The 17,639-nt window shown below is 41.7% G+C and overlaps 1 protein-coding gene across 2 annotated transcripts in view; it reads right to left on the bottom strand.

The window, feature by feature from the left end:
• Nucleotides 1-17,639, bottom strand: part of LRP8 (LDL receptor related protein 8) — a 188,791-nt gene that overhangs the window by 62,212 nt on the left and 108,940 nt on the right. For both annotated transcript variants that reach the window (XM_063344144.1, XM_063344143.1), the window contains exon 3: nucleotides 14,443-14,565. In XM_063344144.1, the coding sequence (XP_063200214.1) occupies nucleotides 14,443-14,565 (123 nt within the window). The remainder of the gene's footprint in view (nucleotides 1-14,442; nucleotides 14,566-17,639) is intronic.

Raw genomic sequence — 17,639 nt, 5'->3', positions numbered from 1 at the left:
TACTGATGCATGTGCACATGATATTAAAGCATGGACATGGCCAGATGCCCCCTTCCCACTAGCACTAGAAAAGTAAAGTCTGCAAAAGAAATTGCTTCTTCAAAGCCATTAATTTAGGGCATTCAGCTTAGAAGAAACTGCCTACACTGTCAAGCACCCAAAATAGGTGCATTTAAAAATTGGTAATCTTTTTCAAAAGTTTCAGCCCAGAGCCTGTAGAGATTTCCTTGTGCAATTCTAAACATTGAGGCTTGACTCCTTGCCTTCGCTTCTTAGAAAATGGTAACTTAAGAAAATATCTTACTAAAGAGGTGTGGAAAAAATTTAAGTAAAGGATTGAGACAGAGCAACATTCAACTTAAAATGTCCCCATGTCTTCAACTTTTACTCAGTTAATAAAAAATACCTGGCAAGAAATTAGACCAAGAAGAGTATCACGATTAAGAACTTCTAATCCCGTGGTAATATCCAACTACAATTCATAGCCCTGTTATCAGCTGGTGCCTATCAAAGAGGAATATAATCAACAGACTTACTCCAACCACCTAGAAAGATACAGCAGTACCCCTGCAAGCAGCTTTGACAAAATCACCCCACTGTTTTTGCAGATGGTGACACTTTTAACTAATTCACTCACCTATGGTGGCGGCTGGTCACAAGTGGTGTCCCTCAGGGCTCAGTGTTGGGACCATTTCTGTTTAACATCTTTATTGATGACCTTGATAAGGACATAGAGTGTACCATCAGCAAGTTTGCAGATGACACGAAGCTAAGCGGGAGTGTTGATCTACATGAGGATATGGAGGCTCTACAGAGAGACTTGGATAGATTGGACCAATGGGCCAATGCTAATGGAATGCGCTTCAACAAGGCCAAGTGCCGGGTCCTGCACTTGGGCCACAACAACCCCATGCAGCGCTACAGGCTTGGGGAAGTGTGGCTGGAGAGCTGCCCGGCAGAAAAGGACCTGGGGGTTCTAATTGACAAGCGGCTGAACATGAGCCAGCAGTGTGCCCAGGTGGCCAAGAGGGTCAATGCCATCCTGGCTTGTATTAGAAATAGTGTGACCAGCAGAAGTAGGGAGGTGACTGTTCCCCTGTACTCAGCACTGGTGAGGCCACACCTTGAGTATCATGTCCAGTTTTGGGCACCTCAATATGACAGAGATATCGAGGTGTTGGAGCGAGTGCAGAGGAGGGCAATGAAGCTGGTGAAGGGCCTGGCAAATAAATCTTATAAGGAGCGATTGAAGGAGCTGGGACTGTTTAGTTTGAGGAAGAGGAGGCTGAGGGGAGACCTCATCACTCTCTACAATGTCCTTTCAAGTAGTTGTAGAGAGGTTGGTGCTGGTCTCTTCTCACAGGTAATTAGTGATAGAACAAGAGGGAATGGGTTCAAGCTGCAGCAGGGTAGGTTTAGGCTGGACATTAGGAAAAAACTCTTCATCGAAAGAGTGGTTAGACACTGGAATAGGCTGCCCAGGGAGGTGGTGGAGTCAGCATCCCTGGATGTGTTTTAAGACTTTGTTTAGATGTGGTGTTAAGGGATATGGTGTAAGGGAGAACTTTGTAGAGTGGAGTTGATGGATGGACTCCATGATCCCAAGGGTCTTTTCCAACCTAAATGATTCTATGATACGATTCTATGGTCCCACCACCAGGCAGCAGCAGAGCCAAAAAACTCCCAGGTTTCTTGACTGCCAGACTTCCATCTCAGCTACTTTGTCTCCGGAGAAACATGTACCAATATCTTAATTTGCTATCGCTACTTCAGCGTGGAAAGAAGAAGCAGCTGCTCCACCACCGGCACCAGACTCCTGTTTCTCACACCCCTTCCCTTTCTCCCTCCTACCGTAACTGCTGCTCACCCTGCCCTTTGCACAGAGCGTCCTCTCCCACCTCTTGCTCATGCTGTTTCTCTTCCTCATATCCGCTCTCACAGGCTACTTTTGCCAAACCTATAATAATCTTGTTAATGGAATTATGTATCTCTGCTTCTATTGTATATCTACGTGTATATATAAGGGTAACAGTCAAGTCATGCTTGGCCTCAGATGACCTTATTACTATAATCTTCGTTATGCTCCTCCTGCTATTCCTCTGTTTCATTAGTCTTCTTGCTTTACTTGAGTCTGTTCTGATATAAGACCCACTCTACCCATGGGAGTAGCTCCAGCACAGCCGTAAGGTCTCTCCTAGAAGGCAGCTGCAGAGGCCTGGGCAGAAGCCCCCCGGCTTCAGCAATGCTCTGCTGCAAACACAATTACTTAATTATAAAGGAAATGGCGAATGCTATTACAGGACCCATGTTTGATCTGCTTTTCCGAAGCACCTCACACACCTCCCAGCACTGAAATAACCACCAAGTTTAATCACAGTTTGTAAAGTGCTTGGTGGTTATCGTATAGAAGTACAATTTAAAAGGGGCTTGTAGTAGAGTAGTTAAGTGCAAGAAGGATTTAAAAATGTAATTTTAAGGTTGACAATGTTTCTTTAATCCCTTAAAAGCAGTTTAGTTTGTGGTCTGGACTGAATATAATGGATCAGGAACTGTTTCTCTGTGTTTAACATCAGATAAGCAGTTAGGTAATTATGGAAACAGAATGGAACTTTAATTATGAGAAAAAACATAGATTGTTCTATTGTGATCTTCCACAGTATTGCCGTTTCTTATAAATGAACATATTGTGCAAGCTGGGAAGAAACCATTGATTAAAATAATCAAAAGCCCAATGAGAAACTTAAACATGTTTTTCCTTTGTAAAAAACAAAACATCGTATCTGACTGGTTGAGAGATTTGAATTACCTCTTCCAAAGCCCACTTCAATTTTTTTTTTCTCACAGATTAATTTAATTAAATCTATTATTACAGGGTGGGTTTTTTCATTTTACGTAAACTATATAAAAGCTTGGTGCACTCTGATAAATCTAGAAGATTAGAAAACTTTACCAATAGCATTTTATCTTATTTCCTCCCAGTCATTTTCAGCTGAAGCAACCTATTTGATTAACATGCTGTTCCCAAAACACGCCAGCAATCAAATACTTTTAAAAGTGAAACATCAGTAGTTGCACTTACAGGTACCGGATAAGCAGAGCAACTATTCAGTTCCTGCTTTGAAATATCATTAAACACATGGTCAGAGAGGTTAGAGACAGGGAGGAGGCCATAACTGGAATTATCTACCATGTCAGGCTACTAATTGACTAGTTGCCACCTTTTCCGGAACACCTCGGCTTTGTCAGCGGAGAGGGCGCTCTGCAGTCGGTGCCAGCCCAGGAACAGCCACATAAGCACCAATATTTCAGGGAAGATCGGGTCCAGCGGAGGCAGCGCCGCTTCTCCAGATGCTCAAGAGTATAAATGAGACTGGGGGGCTCACGTACAAGTGCACGTGTACACACTGCCTCCTTCCCTTTCTTTCTCCGGCTAATCAAGAAGCAATTCTGTACCCCGAGCGCTGGGAAGAAGGAATGCTCACAGACCGCATGCTGGGCTTCATCGAGAGCCCGCTGGTTACAAACGGCGATGAAAACACAGCCTCTTCAGAAGTCTCTCAACTGTGGCTAAGAGTCCGGCATGCACCCGTGGGGCTCTCTGAGCCTCTGCATCAGCAGCTGCTCTTTCATTTTCCCTCTTCCCAGGCTCTTTTTCTTTCTCTCTTTCACAGAGATTACCCTGATTCTAATCAAAACAAGGGAGGAAAAAGCCCCACAGAATGCTAGGGGGACAAAATTATACAAAGGATAAAGGAGTCGAGCAGCACTGAGACCATACCCATTTGTAAAAGAGATTATGGTCGCAAAAGTGCTTCGTATCAATAGGGAGAATAAAGCCACAAAAGGTCCCTAGATGAGCAAACATAATGAAACCTGCCAAGATGAGTGATAAAAATTATAGAAAGAAAAATTATACAGGTCTCCAGGAAACTGCCAGAATTCATCATAAAATACTTTTTCGTGTTACTTGGGGTCTGCACCTTTTTTCAATTCAAACAAAAAGCTTGCCTAAGTATGTTGCACCATTGGTACTTCCCCTTGTATCTGCCATTGTGGTATCTCCTCACTGTTCCATCAAAGAACTGAGTATACCAAACAGCAGCCAGGGCTTTTTAAAAATTCATACCTAAAGGAAAAATTGAGTGCAGCGTCATCCTCCACGTAACGCCAACTCCAGCAGCCACAGCAGCTGGAAGGAAGCCATCCTGCACCATTGCTGGTAACATCTGCATGGCCACAAAGAGGCAATTGCTGCATCAAGATCCGAGCTCATCCCAAATGAACATGCTGCCTTTTCACACTCAGGTGACAACTGATCTGAGGTGTTAAAGGTACAAACGAATGAACTGCTGCTCAAAGGGACCAACAGAACATGAAGAACTCAGGGCAAAAAGAAGTATTCAGTAGATGAGCACAGACTTAATTTCTAATATATCCTCACTCTTATATGTGCAAAAGAAAGTAAGTCTGAAAAGACTCTGCTGCTATTAAGTAATTGTGTTGCTTATCTGGGAGCGAGCATTTCATCTTTTATATATGTGCAAAGAAACCCCACCTGTTTTTCATAGGATGGAACCGGCAGCTCAGATGGCAATTTTAATTGAATGCGTTTAGGCTGTTGCACAAGAATAGTGGTGTGTAGACCTGTGGCTGAGAAGAAAAGGCTTTCCCCCACCACCTACACCTTTACTTCATTACAAATAACCCTGCTGGTTCACACAACTCAGCTCCAAGTTTGACAGTTGCAGCACGGCTAGAGGCAGGAACTGAAGCAGAAACATACAAATTCTAGCAGAATTCAGTATGTTATTCGCTATTCCTCATTCACATTCCATACAGAGCCGACATACCTGCTGAAATGCTTGAACAGCATACCATCATTTTTTTGTGTTTCTGCATATGTGCGTTTCTAAATACGCATGTATAATATAAATGCATACACAATGGCTAGAAATGAAATCGCTGATTGTCAAACATGCTAGACATGCTTCTCCCTGTACAGAAAAAAAAAAGGGGGGAGGGAAGCACAGTTACGTTTGTGCTAAAATGACTAGTGTTTGCAAGCTCTATGCCAAAACAGAGAATTCACAGTCTTCATACAATAACTTGACTCTCGTACAACAGTACACTTAGAGAACTCAAATGACATGGGAAGATGACTACCCTGTCAGTATAAGCCAGAAAAATGGTGCAATAACTGGCATGAGTCCATTCATATGGGAACGTATAAGCATACGCGGTCTAACAAAGCTACTGAGCTAAGTCCTTTGTATTTTAATGCAAAGGATTCTTAACGTGTTTAAACATGTTAAAACACAAGATGGAATGGGCAAGTTGAAATCTGTCACTTCAAATGTAGTCACTGAATACAGCGTCCCTAGAAAGGAGGCTTGAAGCTATTGCTAAAGCAAAGCCCCGATTAAGGCTCTCGGCAGCTACGGAAGCTCATTGCATCCCACAAACGCACAGGGTGAAGATCCAACTACCCTCACACGTGCCGACAGCGCCATGCCTCACCCCAGAGCACAATCTGACTGAGAGCATTTCAGAGAATTAAAGATCTCCAGTGCAAGGTTTAAATTACATAAATTATCTACCAAAGCATGCAGAGACTGCATATTAAACCAGTCTTAATCACGATCCTAATCCTCAAGGAAGCAGGATGGAGTATCACGAGACCCTTATTAAAACTGCAAATGATTTCAGTGGGAGCTTGTCCTGAATGAAAACATGATGCTACAACTGCAGAAATGGAGAAAGAAAGGAGAAGTATCTATCAAGGAAAAGGTCGTAGAACTAGGCACAGCTTCAACATACAATTCATTATGATACTAAAACACAGCAGCTCTGTAGACATGAGAAGTGTTAAAATAATATAACTTGATATTCACTTATTTTCCTCACATCGTAATACACCTATTTAAGAAAGGAGAAAAGATTTGCCTTCTGTGCTCTTGCAGTGCAACACTGCTTCATTCAGTTAGCAGAACATTTCAAATTATGTTTTGCCTTCGATTCCTAGAAATTATTTTCTTTTCACCTCAGCCATAGTAAGTAAACCAACCGTGATCCCTCCCTCCCACCAATAAACAAGGAAAAATATAAATATATAAATCAGGTAACCTGCATTTCAGAAAGCAAGCAGCAAGAGAACAGAAAAAATGAAAGCACTAGGCAACAGAAAAGCTGTCTGAGATTTCTGAAAACCTCTTAAGTTTTTACTAGTTCAATAGTTATGGACTGTTAAATAATTACACATACAAGAGCTTCACATGCTCAACTTTCATTTTCCTGCTATTCTCTCCTATTGAAGTAACTGCAAGATTAATTATAGCCATAAAAAGGCAGCATCAAACTCTTTTACGACCATTCTTGTTTATGAACTGCATGAATGCATTAGACCAACAGGAAAAATATTTAAATGCCAGCGTTTAAATCTTAGTAGCAGTCAATGAGCAAAAGCTCAAAGTCGATCTAAGGTACAGAACACTGCAAATGTCAAAGCTTGCAGTGCTACATGAAAAAGTGACTTTCTTGCAAGGTAAACACTGCTTAAGAAAAGAAAATAAAAACATCAGAAAAGACTCCATAGGTATTTTCTATTGGTTTTCCTATTGGACTCAGCTCTCTGAAGAGGTCATTTCTGAGATGTAAGCTCTAACCAACTTCCCTTAAAGGAAAAACACATTTTGCTTTCAACAAGTACTAAAACTTTAGCTCTGGTAGAATTGGAGCACAATCACTACGTACACTAAATTCATTTACATCTCTAGGTAAGTAAAATGCTGAGACCACCACAGCCATGTACTCATCAAAAAGGAGATGTAATTCACTGCCCATGAGCCACAGATAAAGTTATCCCACTACTCGGGATAAACAGCTAGGCTTTGACTTTGCTGACTTCCCTTTGATGTAAAAGGATAATTACACGCTTCAAGAAAAGGAACAGGATGCAGGAAAAACTGGATTTGGTTCCTTACCCTATCAAAGGCTTCTTGTGTTACTACCTACGGTTTTGTGTCCTTTGGGATATTGAGGTCAACTTGGGGTTGCTCAATAAGGACACACCTGGGAGGCATTCGAAGCAGTTCCAGTGGTTAAGGAATCAGAGGCGCTTGGGAAGCAAGTATACACTGGCTGAGATAGGATGATTAAATCAGGAGTAAAGGGACATTTGTGAGAGTTTGAAGAGTTATATACACTTTGGATAAGGAGGACTTTTAAAAGTCTGCACTGGACTATGAGTCATGATTCGTAGGGAACTACTAGCCTTCTGAAAGGCCTCAACAAGTCTTGCCCATCTCTAGTGTATTGTTAAACACTTCCATGGAGTTTTTGAGAGTCTGGAACCCTCTGCTAAGTAGTCCTGGAAGCTAAGTAGCATACTAAAGACATAACAATGAATTGATTTTTATGTTATATTTTGGATGCGGTAAAACTTTGAGAGGTGAGTGAATGATGCAAAAGCTGTATCCTGGTTGTAGGATTGTGCAATTTCCAATTATCTGACAAAAAAAATGTGCAACGAGAGACTACATACAAGGAGAGGTTGAGGAAACAGCATTTTTTCAGCCATCAGAAGAGAAGACTAAAAGAAGATTTTATTGCTGCCTTCAACTACAAAATGGGAGGGACTAAAGAAGATGGAGCCAGACTGTTCTCGGAGGTGCACAATGATAGGATGGGAGGTGACAGTCACATCCTACAACAAAGGAAGTTGTGGTGATATATAGGGATTTTTTTTTTCCATTAATAAGGGTGATCAAAAAGACAGGGGTCCACTTTGAGCAGGGCATTGGACTAGATGACCCCCAGAGGTCCCTCCTATCTTAAATTATTCTGTGACTTCATGGAGAGATGGTCACGGGGGTTTTTTCATTCTATTCTGTCCCAATAAATTTGATCACCTTGACAAATCAAAGCTTTCATCATTAGCCCTACAAACTGGTCTAGGCATCTGGAAAATGAGACTGCCTCTTTTGTGTCACGCTGGGAGAATCCTGCAGCTCTAGAGGTGTTTCCACATCCTGCACCTTGTCCTTTATTTGCTTTACAGATGTGGTAGAAACCTGGGATATGGTCCTCAGCTGCAGTAATTCAGCAATGCTCCCAACAGCCCATGGGAGATGGTGACAGGGGGACGATTGCAGGAGGACAGTGACAAGACTACTGAAGCTGCTGTATTTTATGCTGTCAATAGCCAGTTAATGTAGCGGGACTGTTGTTAAAATGCACGCCTGTACACCTAACACTAACATCATCTTAATTAATTCCCCAAATGATCTGTAACAAGTTAATCCAGTACAATGGTCTTTAATTTACATGTTCCACTGCATTTACAATCCCCCCCCCACCTTATCACCTATATACAAACAGATCTGCTTTTAATGTTCGGGGGAAAAAAATAAGGAAGAAAATAAAAAAATCCTCTCTGTTACTGCCCCAAGTCCTAAAACCTGGTATCTGGCTGTGCCTGGCTGATTTGGCCTAGTTTTTTTTATTTTGCCACTTGAAGTTCAATGGCCCAGTGTATGCGATGCCCTGAGACAGTTCACCCTTCTCCAGGATAAATTCTCCAAGGGTAGGGAACAATTTATTAAGTCTCTATCCACAAAAGCGCAGTAATGTCACCAAACTCACTCAGTCATGCATGGGATCTGAATCAATGGAGAATAATAAAGATATAATATCTATTGGGGTGAATGGAGAGCTGGGAGAGGACTGTGCGTTTGGGGGTGAGCAATGCTATCAGCACTACCAACAACTACAGAATTTTGCATTTGGGCAACTGAACAGAAAACGAGGACAGAACTGATCACCACTGTGACAGATCAGCATACACAGCAGCAGCCCACAGAGTGCCTAGGACCATGGAAAATACCCATTAAAAATATAACTGTCAAGTTTGGATACATCTCCCTGAACGACTCGTGACATGTACTTCAAAACAAAAAAATGCATGAACCGGTACTGTATTTCAAACCAACATTCAGGGTTTGATTTTATGTTCCATTTCCATTTAAAATCTGTTTCCAGGACTGCTGCTTATTAAACCTGCCCTATTAAATCATTCCCCTATTAAATGCAATATGAATTCAGGTCTCTCCTTCTCTTTTTCTTCCTCATAACACCCTACTGTACCTTTCTGTATAATAATTTCTGCTCTTAACTAGGAGAATGTCACATATCTGATAAAGTAGTAAGTGGTGAGTTTATGCTGCCTGCATTCCTCGATCTCATTATATATACAATGTCCTAAGGCAAGAGTTGCCAGCTTAGATTTTCACTTGCTCTACCCCTTTAATTTGTGTTCCCATCAGTGCTGTTACTGTTTGTAAGCACTTGTTTTTATTTTTCTCTAGAGATTTTTTTGTTTAAGTCACTGGTTAAATAATCAAAATACTTCAGAGGGAAATTTAAAATTTCTTCCTTGTATAAAAGCAGAATGATTCCGTACCTGTGCTGGAACAGCATTAGGTGGGTAACATTCATTGTGCTGGAGGTCTCTGTTAGCTCAGTAAGAGAAATGACTTCCCTTCCCCCTCTCTCTCAGCTTCAAGAAACTGGATAAGAAAATAGTGAGGAATCTTTCCATATGCATAAGCAAACGCCTGTGCATATCAGCAGTGGCTGCACTACTGCTCTAGGGGGATCATCGGGCCACACTGGGTTGCTTTTAGCGAGAGCAATGAAAAATAAGTCCGGGGCTCCGGCCAGGGTGGGCTTTTCGATGAGAGAGTACATGTAGGCTACCAGAGATGTCCTTGCACTTGGCAGAGGCGTGTTGCTGTACAGCCTTCCAGCAAGCAATTATAAAATCCTCAGTGTTTGAGCCTACTCTGGGGTCAAAAATATTTTCTGTATCTCAAAACAGCTGCTGGTGAGGTGTGTGGGAGTCGCAGGCGTCGGGCTGACAGAGGCACTAACTCTGCTCCCACTACTTCCAGATACTCTGCTATCCTTTTTAACGACTTGTGGGGAGCTCCTTGCATACTAACAAGCTGGCACAACGGAGATGAAATCCATTATCATTGCAGAGCTCCTTCCAGCAATGGCAGTTCTGCACCCAGTGTAGGCTCTCCCTCACGGCAGGGAGGGAGAAGCAGCAATGGCTGATACCAAACAGGAGGACACGCCTGCTTCTCTCCTGGCTATTTCCTTGGCATGTATCCTGCAAGGCCAAAGTGGTTCTATTGTTTTATTCTATTGTTTTATGTACCAATAGCCAGCCCTTCCTAAACAGAGGCCTAGTTCAGGCAATTGCTGAATCTAAAAAGGCTTCGGTCAAGGAAGATGAGGCCAGAATTCCAGAATTTGGCATGCCCAAGTGCTAACTCTTCCCCTTCCCCACCAGGAACATCGCTGCAGCACAGGAAAATGATGTTTCTTTGTTACCTCTCACCCACCATCCCATTTCTTTTCATTTTTTAGGTATGTTTCTCAAAATAACTTTGTTCTCTTCAATATTAAATTCCTCCTCCCTCTCCTCCCTCCCCCAGCCTCAAACAACACAACTTCTTAAATTGTGAATTTGGTCCCTTTTCCCCCTTGCGGATAGCAATAATTTCTGAGTTCACATGGTTTTGCTTCTCTTGATTTAGGAACTCATTCTGCTTCCACACAGAAACAACAAATATAATAAAACACATCTCTCCCCAAAACTGACAGTATTTCTGATGATGACTTCAGAGAGAACAGATCCGGCCCGCAGGATGCCCCTGAACAGATCAGCTTACAGAAAAGGGGGACGCTTTTCTTTGAAATCTTAATATAAATTAAATGAGACAAAATAAATTCAGCAGACAGATAATAGCACTGAAAAACTGACAGATGGCAGAACACTGAGGTTTAGTAGCGACACTCATATGTTACATGAATAATTCACTCGGACAAACCTATGGATGTGAGACTATGTTTAGGTTAAGGCTCCGGCTCGAAGAATAATGAAGAAATATAAGCAGTTTCTTATTCATAATGACCCACTTCAAAACAAAGGCTTAGGTAGCCATCTTCTCCCAAATCAGTCAATGCCAGAAAATAATTGACCTTCTACAAGCCCCCAAACCCTATTCCTATATATCTCATCAATTGAGAATTCAATGGGACTCAAAAAGACATTCTTACACTTGCTGCTCCCAGCTACATTCAGTGGCTTGAAGAAAATGCAGTTTTAAATAATTTAGTAATAGTTGCATAGATAGCAGTAAAGGCCCTAGACATCACAGGTCTGACACAAGTCAGGCCAGCTGTGATGCCATCTTACTGGGAAACAGAAAAAGCAAAGTACTGTTTTGTTTTTGCATTACTGTTATTAAAAAAAAAACAAAACACCCAACCAAAACAAGAAAATCCACACCACAATCTGTTACCTTTAACCGAGCATGAGAGATGGGGACACAACATCCCAAACTACCAATCAGAGAGCACAAAATGTATTTTAAAACACACCACAAAAGCATTCAGAAAATAAAAAGCCATTTAGCAGGTGGCTAGACGTTGAGAGGAACAGCCTTGTTTTCATCACATTCTAAGCTGGAAGTACTCCTAAAATGCAACAGTCAGCATTAGCAATGCTCTTAACCTCCCTAGCTCAAATGGACTATGGACAATATCCCAATGTTGCATTAATCGAGGAATAACCCTAGATCCTGGCAGAGGTGCTGGCAATTATGTGGCCTGTCTGAAAGCAATTGATTTTATAAAGCAGTCTGATCTTGCCAGAGGTGAGAAATCTCCATTTCCCAACCTGCCCCTTCCCAAGGGAAACTCTGCAGCGCCGGCTCCTCCAAAGGGCTGTGCTGCATTTCTAAACAGGAGAATGAGACAGGCACAGGGGCCTGCGGTCGTTCCTCAGCCACAGGGAGAAAGCTCAGCCTTGCTTTCATCAGGGAGAAAGAAAATGGGACCAGAGGGAGAGACCATTCAGGAATGTCCATCTATACATTCTGCCTCTCGCTACATTTTCTGTCTGTTTTTACAGCCTCTTCTTTGCCCTTAAAGAGCATTTACACACACAAAGAGCTAGGCCTTTTACATTAAGGGTGCTAATTGAAAGCAAAGCCCAGCATTCCAGTTTTTTGTTTAATAGTCCACCAGGTTTATAACTCACTGCCGTCTTGACCGGCGGTGGTAGGAAGACCTGTGAACACACGTGAATTAACCCCCCAGCCAGCACTGTGCTTATGCATTACCAGATTGATTCTGTTTCCTCACCAAGCAGATCCGATCAGCCTTTGAGATGACACATACTTTGACAAGGATACAAAACATCTGGAAAGAATGTCCTTACCGTGCAAATTAAAGCCTATAGCTATCAACAGTCGTAAGATTAAAACTACTTGATCTTCATCTGATTAAGTGTAAACTTCAGATCTGAATAATCCTATAAAACAAGTAAAGTTCCAAAATTCTGGTTGCAGACATTTGTAAGAATCAAAGGCAAGTTTTTAACTTGTACAGACAGAAACATTGGCTTCTCCTGTGTGCTAGCCACAAGTCAGACATAGGCTTGTATCAAGTATCCTGTGAAAGTCGAGACACAAGTTCATGCATCCACCACACAAAAACTGATCCATTTTGGCTAAAACTCATAACAAAACCTACAAGTCTTATGCTAAGGCAAAGCATGGTAAATCTGCTCGAGGCAGCTACAAACAAATAAAATACGGCATGGTAATTGCCATAGTCTTTGAGCTGCTTTTAAAGCCCTTGTATTTAAAAAAAAAAATAAAAAAAAAAATTAAGAATTGATCCATACAGGTACTGCTGCTTTCACTAGGAATTCCCGATTCGTCTGTTAGGTATGTTCTACAGAATGGGAACAAATTTCTTCCTGCACCGATGTGACGCTGGCTGACTCCCATTAGCAGCAGGAAGATATTTCAAGGGCAATCTATTTTTTTGAGAAATGCAGAACCTTAGAAGGTTTCAAGCAATAAAAAAAAAAAAGTATCACACAAAGCTGAACAAATTACTTTATTCTCAGGACAGCAGTCCCGTACTGTAACAATCAGAGGCTCAGGTCAAGTCTTTTTTGCGATACTTAAGTTTTAAGGCCGATTTCCCCAGAGGATGAAATAAGCAGGGGGAAAAATGGAAGGTGATATGGCTAGAAAAGGAATGGAAGGTGATTAAGAGACATTGCCAGGGATCTTAGCTGTGCATGGCCTATACACAGTCCATGCCATGGCCTCTGACAAGAGATCTACAGAGACTGCAGGGAATGCAGCTGCTTAGTTATTCACACCCCCCGCCTCCAGACAATCAGGTAGCAGAAGCAGCATTAATAAGATAGCTTTTGACTAAGGGGGATGCAGGGCAAAAGACCAACACATACAGTACATAAATATGTTAATGTAGTTTTGGAAATAATTTTTTCTGTAGTCTGTATATGGCTGCACAAATGATTCCATTCATTTTATGCAAGAGAAGCGCATTCATCTTTCTTAATTAGGGAGAAAGTAGGACTGGTACTAGGCTTAAAAATAAAAGTATGGTTAATTTTGAAGTCCTCTATGTGCCCCATTCTGCTGAAATCTTATCAAATATTTCCTCCAACACTGTTTCTGGCTCCTGGGAATATATTTGTGAAGTACATGACTGGAAATTCAATAGAATGGTTTGTACTAGTTTCTTGGTCTGTGCAAGAATAAATCTGCAGACATACGTAAGCACACAAATAAAAGACCACATATTAGTTAGCATTTTCATTAAAATATCCCTGGCTTCCCCTTCAACTCAACATCAGACAACCTTTCACAGTTCTAGAACAATGGAGCATGAATGGACCTCCTCAGAGAGTCAAAAGAACAAGATAAAACGTGCTACATGAAAATCACTTACTGAACCAACTGGTTTTTAAAAAGTGTTACCTGCAGTTAACATCTGTCATACTTACTCCCAGCTTTAGTTATCTTACACTGCTCATCTTTCATCTGCTTTTTTCTTCATTCGTTCTTGGAGGAAAAAATAATAATAAAAAAAACAATTGAGCGGTGCTCTAACATTGCAAAGTTCCTCTGTAATGAAAGAGTTGCTGTCTGCAGTGGTGATAAATCGCAATGCGCTACCATGCAAAGCACTGCAAACCTGAGCTCCCAAAGGCCTGATCCCGGGTGGGTGAGAATCTTTGTGCACGGCTGCTGCTCATGAGCCCTACGAGTAGATAAACTCTAACACAGCTAGAGACGTTTTCAATTCTGTTACAGACAGAAATACACACTAGATAGCACTGCCTGTATCACAGTCTGGAAAACTGGTACATTTGGAAGTTTGGAAACTGTCTGATTCGAATGACCTGAATCTTTTGTGTCTTTAATTTCTGTTCTAGCAGAAGCAAAAGTTGACAGATCATCCTGCAAGTGTTGGGAACACCATCTCCAATTTCTCTACGCTTTGATAAGACAAGACATTTGAAAAACACCAATTTTCTCTATTACTCACTGCATGCTGCTTCGGATTCGTCTGACCCATCAGGACATTCTTCTTCGCCATCACATTTCCACCGGGCTGGGATGCAGTGGCCATTGTCACAAGTGAAATCCGACTCGGCACAAGTTTTCTTTGCTGCAAGAAAAAAAAAAAAAAGTACTCAGCACGAATAAAAGCAGTAGAGAAGACCTCCATCGCATCCAGTCCCAATAAGGATGACACTGATTGTCCTGTACGGAGAGGATTCACTTCACATTCAACATTGCTTCTTCATGACAGAGTCAAACAGATATCAAAAGATGGGTGTTTCCGCTAGAACTCTTATCCCTCCATTATTTAACATGGGTTCAGTCTTTTATGTTTTTTCCAGGCATTAGAAAACCAGGGATGTTCTTTTTCAAAATAATTTTCTAAGGCTTTTACTCCAAAAAGCTGCTACCCACACGGAACTGAAAGTGTGCTGCATGATTTACAGACAGGCAAGACAAACAAGTCTCACCTTTGGACTACTGTAAGTAATAATGTTTTTATCTATGCAATGTATTCATGGCTTTTTAGTGTATCTGTCACCATAGTAGATGATCATAAAGCACTCCTCCAAACACTGAAAATCATTTCATTAAATGTCAACCACTCTGCACAATTTGCTTTGCCTGCATTAATCTAGGGTTTGAAAAAGATGCAAGACATGAACTCGAGCAATTAATTGGTCTATTCCTCTGTGCCAGTGGCGCAGCACAACCGGTGCCCTGTGATACAAATCAGCATTTTTCCACTGCAGCAGGAAGTAATCTACAGATATCTGGCCCCTTCGGCGCCAGCGCGATCACCAGTCACTCAGTGCTTTTGCAATGGTGACTTCAGTGGCTTTTCTGCTAGAAACCGGACCGAACAGCAATGCTGTGAGAGTCATGAGATCACTCTCAGTGTTACCACCCTTGAAGCACAAGACTCTACAGCTAACTGGTATCTACCTTTGTTAGTGATCAATTTACATAGGAAGTGGTGGCGGGGAGAAGATTTCTTTCTTCCCTCTGCAAAGTTGCTCACAACCTAATTGGATCACAGGAAAATTCAGGTAGCGAAGGACCTCAGGAGGTCATCAAGTCCAACCTCCTGCTCCGAGGTCAGAGCAGGTAACTCTGCGTTTTTTCCAGTCTGGTTTTAAAAACCCCCAAGATGGAGACAGCACAACCTCCCTGGGCAATCTGTTCCACTGCTCAGCTGCCCTCACCGTGAGGTTTGAGCTTGAGAGCTATTCCCTGATACAAGCCATGTGCACACATCATTGCCACATCAATATTTCTCCCAGCAAACATTTTCAAAGCATTAAACACAACAAATAAGCCTCCAGGGTTTGATTTTTTTTTTTCCCTTTCTTTTTTTGTTATGTGAGTTGCTGTCAGGCAGGGAACCATATTAAATACAAGTCACATGCATACGTAGGGAACAAGAAGCATTTCTGCGTGAGGTGCTGGAGAGGTCTACATGGCAGAAATCAAGCACTCATTTTCTAATACACAAAACATGCAGCTTCCTTGAGCAAGCATCCAGCAGGAAAACACTGCAAACCATCACTAAGCAGCTGTACAATCTCTCAGGACACACTTTTCATAAAGAGAATATACATTCACTCCTCTTCTGTTGCTAAATGAGCCAGACTCAAAAAAAAAAAAAAAAAAAGACAATTTTCTCTTCAGTCATTCAAAACCAGATATTATGAACTAATATAGGGAAAAAAAACCAAACAACCCCATATAGACAAAGAGTTTCACAAGAGACCAGTCATACAGCCTGATCTTCCAAAGATGTTGCACATGCGTTAGAGCAAACAGACCTTCTCCTGATCATCTCCAGTTAGAAAACCCAAATTTGTGGAACTGGCTATCGAGCATCACTTCTGATTTATTTAATGTCAGTTTGATTTAATTAATCTGAAGTATTTAATGGTCAGAAACTCTGACCAGATACAGATGGGATATGCATGCATAAGCAAAGTCTGAGCAGTCCCCGGCTCGCTGTGAAGCTGACTGGGTAAAATGTTGGTATCTGCTGTCAGGGGACACCTACAAATGAAACAACAGCATCTCTATCCAGAAAGCAGGGACAAGCATAATACTGGAGATATAAGAAACTTAATTCTAAAAATATCTTTAGTTTTTATACTAGCGCTCTCAGTGTCCTAATGTCTTGTTTTCCATAGGAAAACTGTCCTATGACTCATTTTCTAGAGATTCAGAGAGCAACACAACTACTTTTCCACCTCAAAATGAGCCTCCCCTTTTTCTATCAGTCTAACACTCTGCTCACTGTTATTTCCGGGACATGTGGACGCAAGCGCGAGCGAGGGGTTCAGCCACAGAAAGGAGCGTAACAGGCATTCCCTTCAACATGGCCAACCTGCTCACAGCAGATGGTGGCACTGATTGCTTTGTTCCCCTGACGCTGCTCTTCGGCAGCACAATTAATAGATTGCCAGGATTCACAAAAGGGGGAGAGAAAAGCATTACTGACAGTCCCGGGGCGTCATTTGGAAGGTGTTAATGTGTTCCCCGAGTTCAGCTCCTCTCTGCAAAATTAAGTTGGGCACAACCACCCATCAGCAGTGGCCTAATCGAAAAGTGTCATCCCTGTCCACACGCCCACCCAAAGGTCCAACAGTCCCGTGCCAGATCAATCCGCAGGATACAAATGCATTTGGTCCTTTGTTTGAACCTAAACCATCTAATCTCTTAAAGGAGCAGGATTAAGAGAGGGGAAGCTCAAACCTTTCTACGATTATTATATTTACTTCTACTATTTCTTTTTTTAACTATTTCTGCTTTTTATCATTTATATTTGATATACTATATTCTATTTTTTATTATTTTTTATTACTATTACCCTCCAACACATTGAGTCACGGTTCTGCAGACTGTCTTAATTCCATTAAACTCTGCTTTGTGTTACGTACAGCAACCCAGATTATTCAACTCGAGAATACTGAAGCGCTGTCTCATTTCTCACCTCTAATGCAAGACTGGAATCGCTTTATTTCCAACCAGATTCGCCTTCTGGCACTCAATCGTCATGTCTCTGGGATCACAACACAGGCAGGGAGCAGTTAATTAAAATATCAGCTCTCTGTCTTTTCCTTCCTTTTTCTTTTTCAAGTCTGATAACCTTTTCTATTAATCTCCCACGTTATACACCTTTCTTCTATCAATTCT

This window comes from Chroicocephalus ridibundus, chromosome 8, assembly GCF_963924245.1.
Source record: "Chroicocephalus ridibundus chromosome 8, bChrRid1.1, whole genome shotgun sequence".
NCBI lineage: Eukaryota > Metazoa > Chordata > Aves > Charadriiformes > Laridae > Chroicocephalus > Chroicocephalus ridibundus.
Note: the sequence above shows the minus strand (reverse complement) of the source record. Positions and strands in the feature narration are given on the sequence as shown.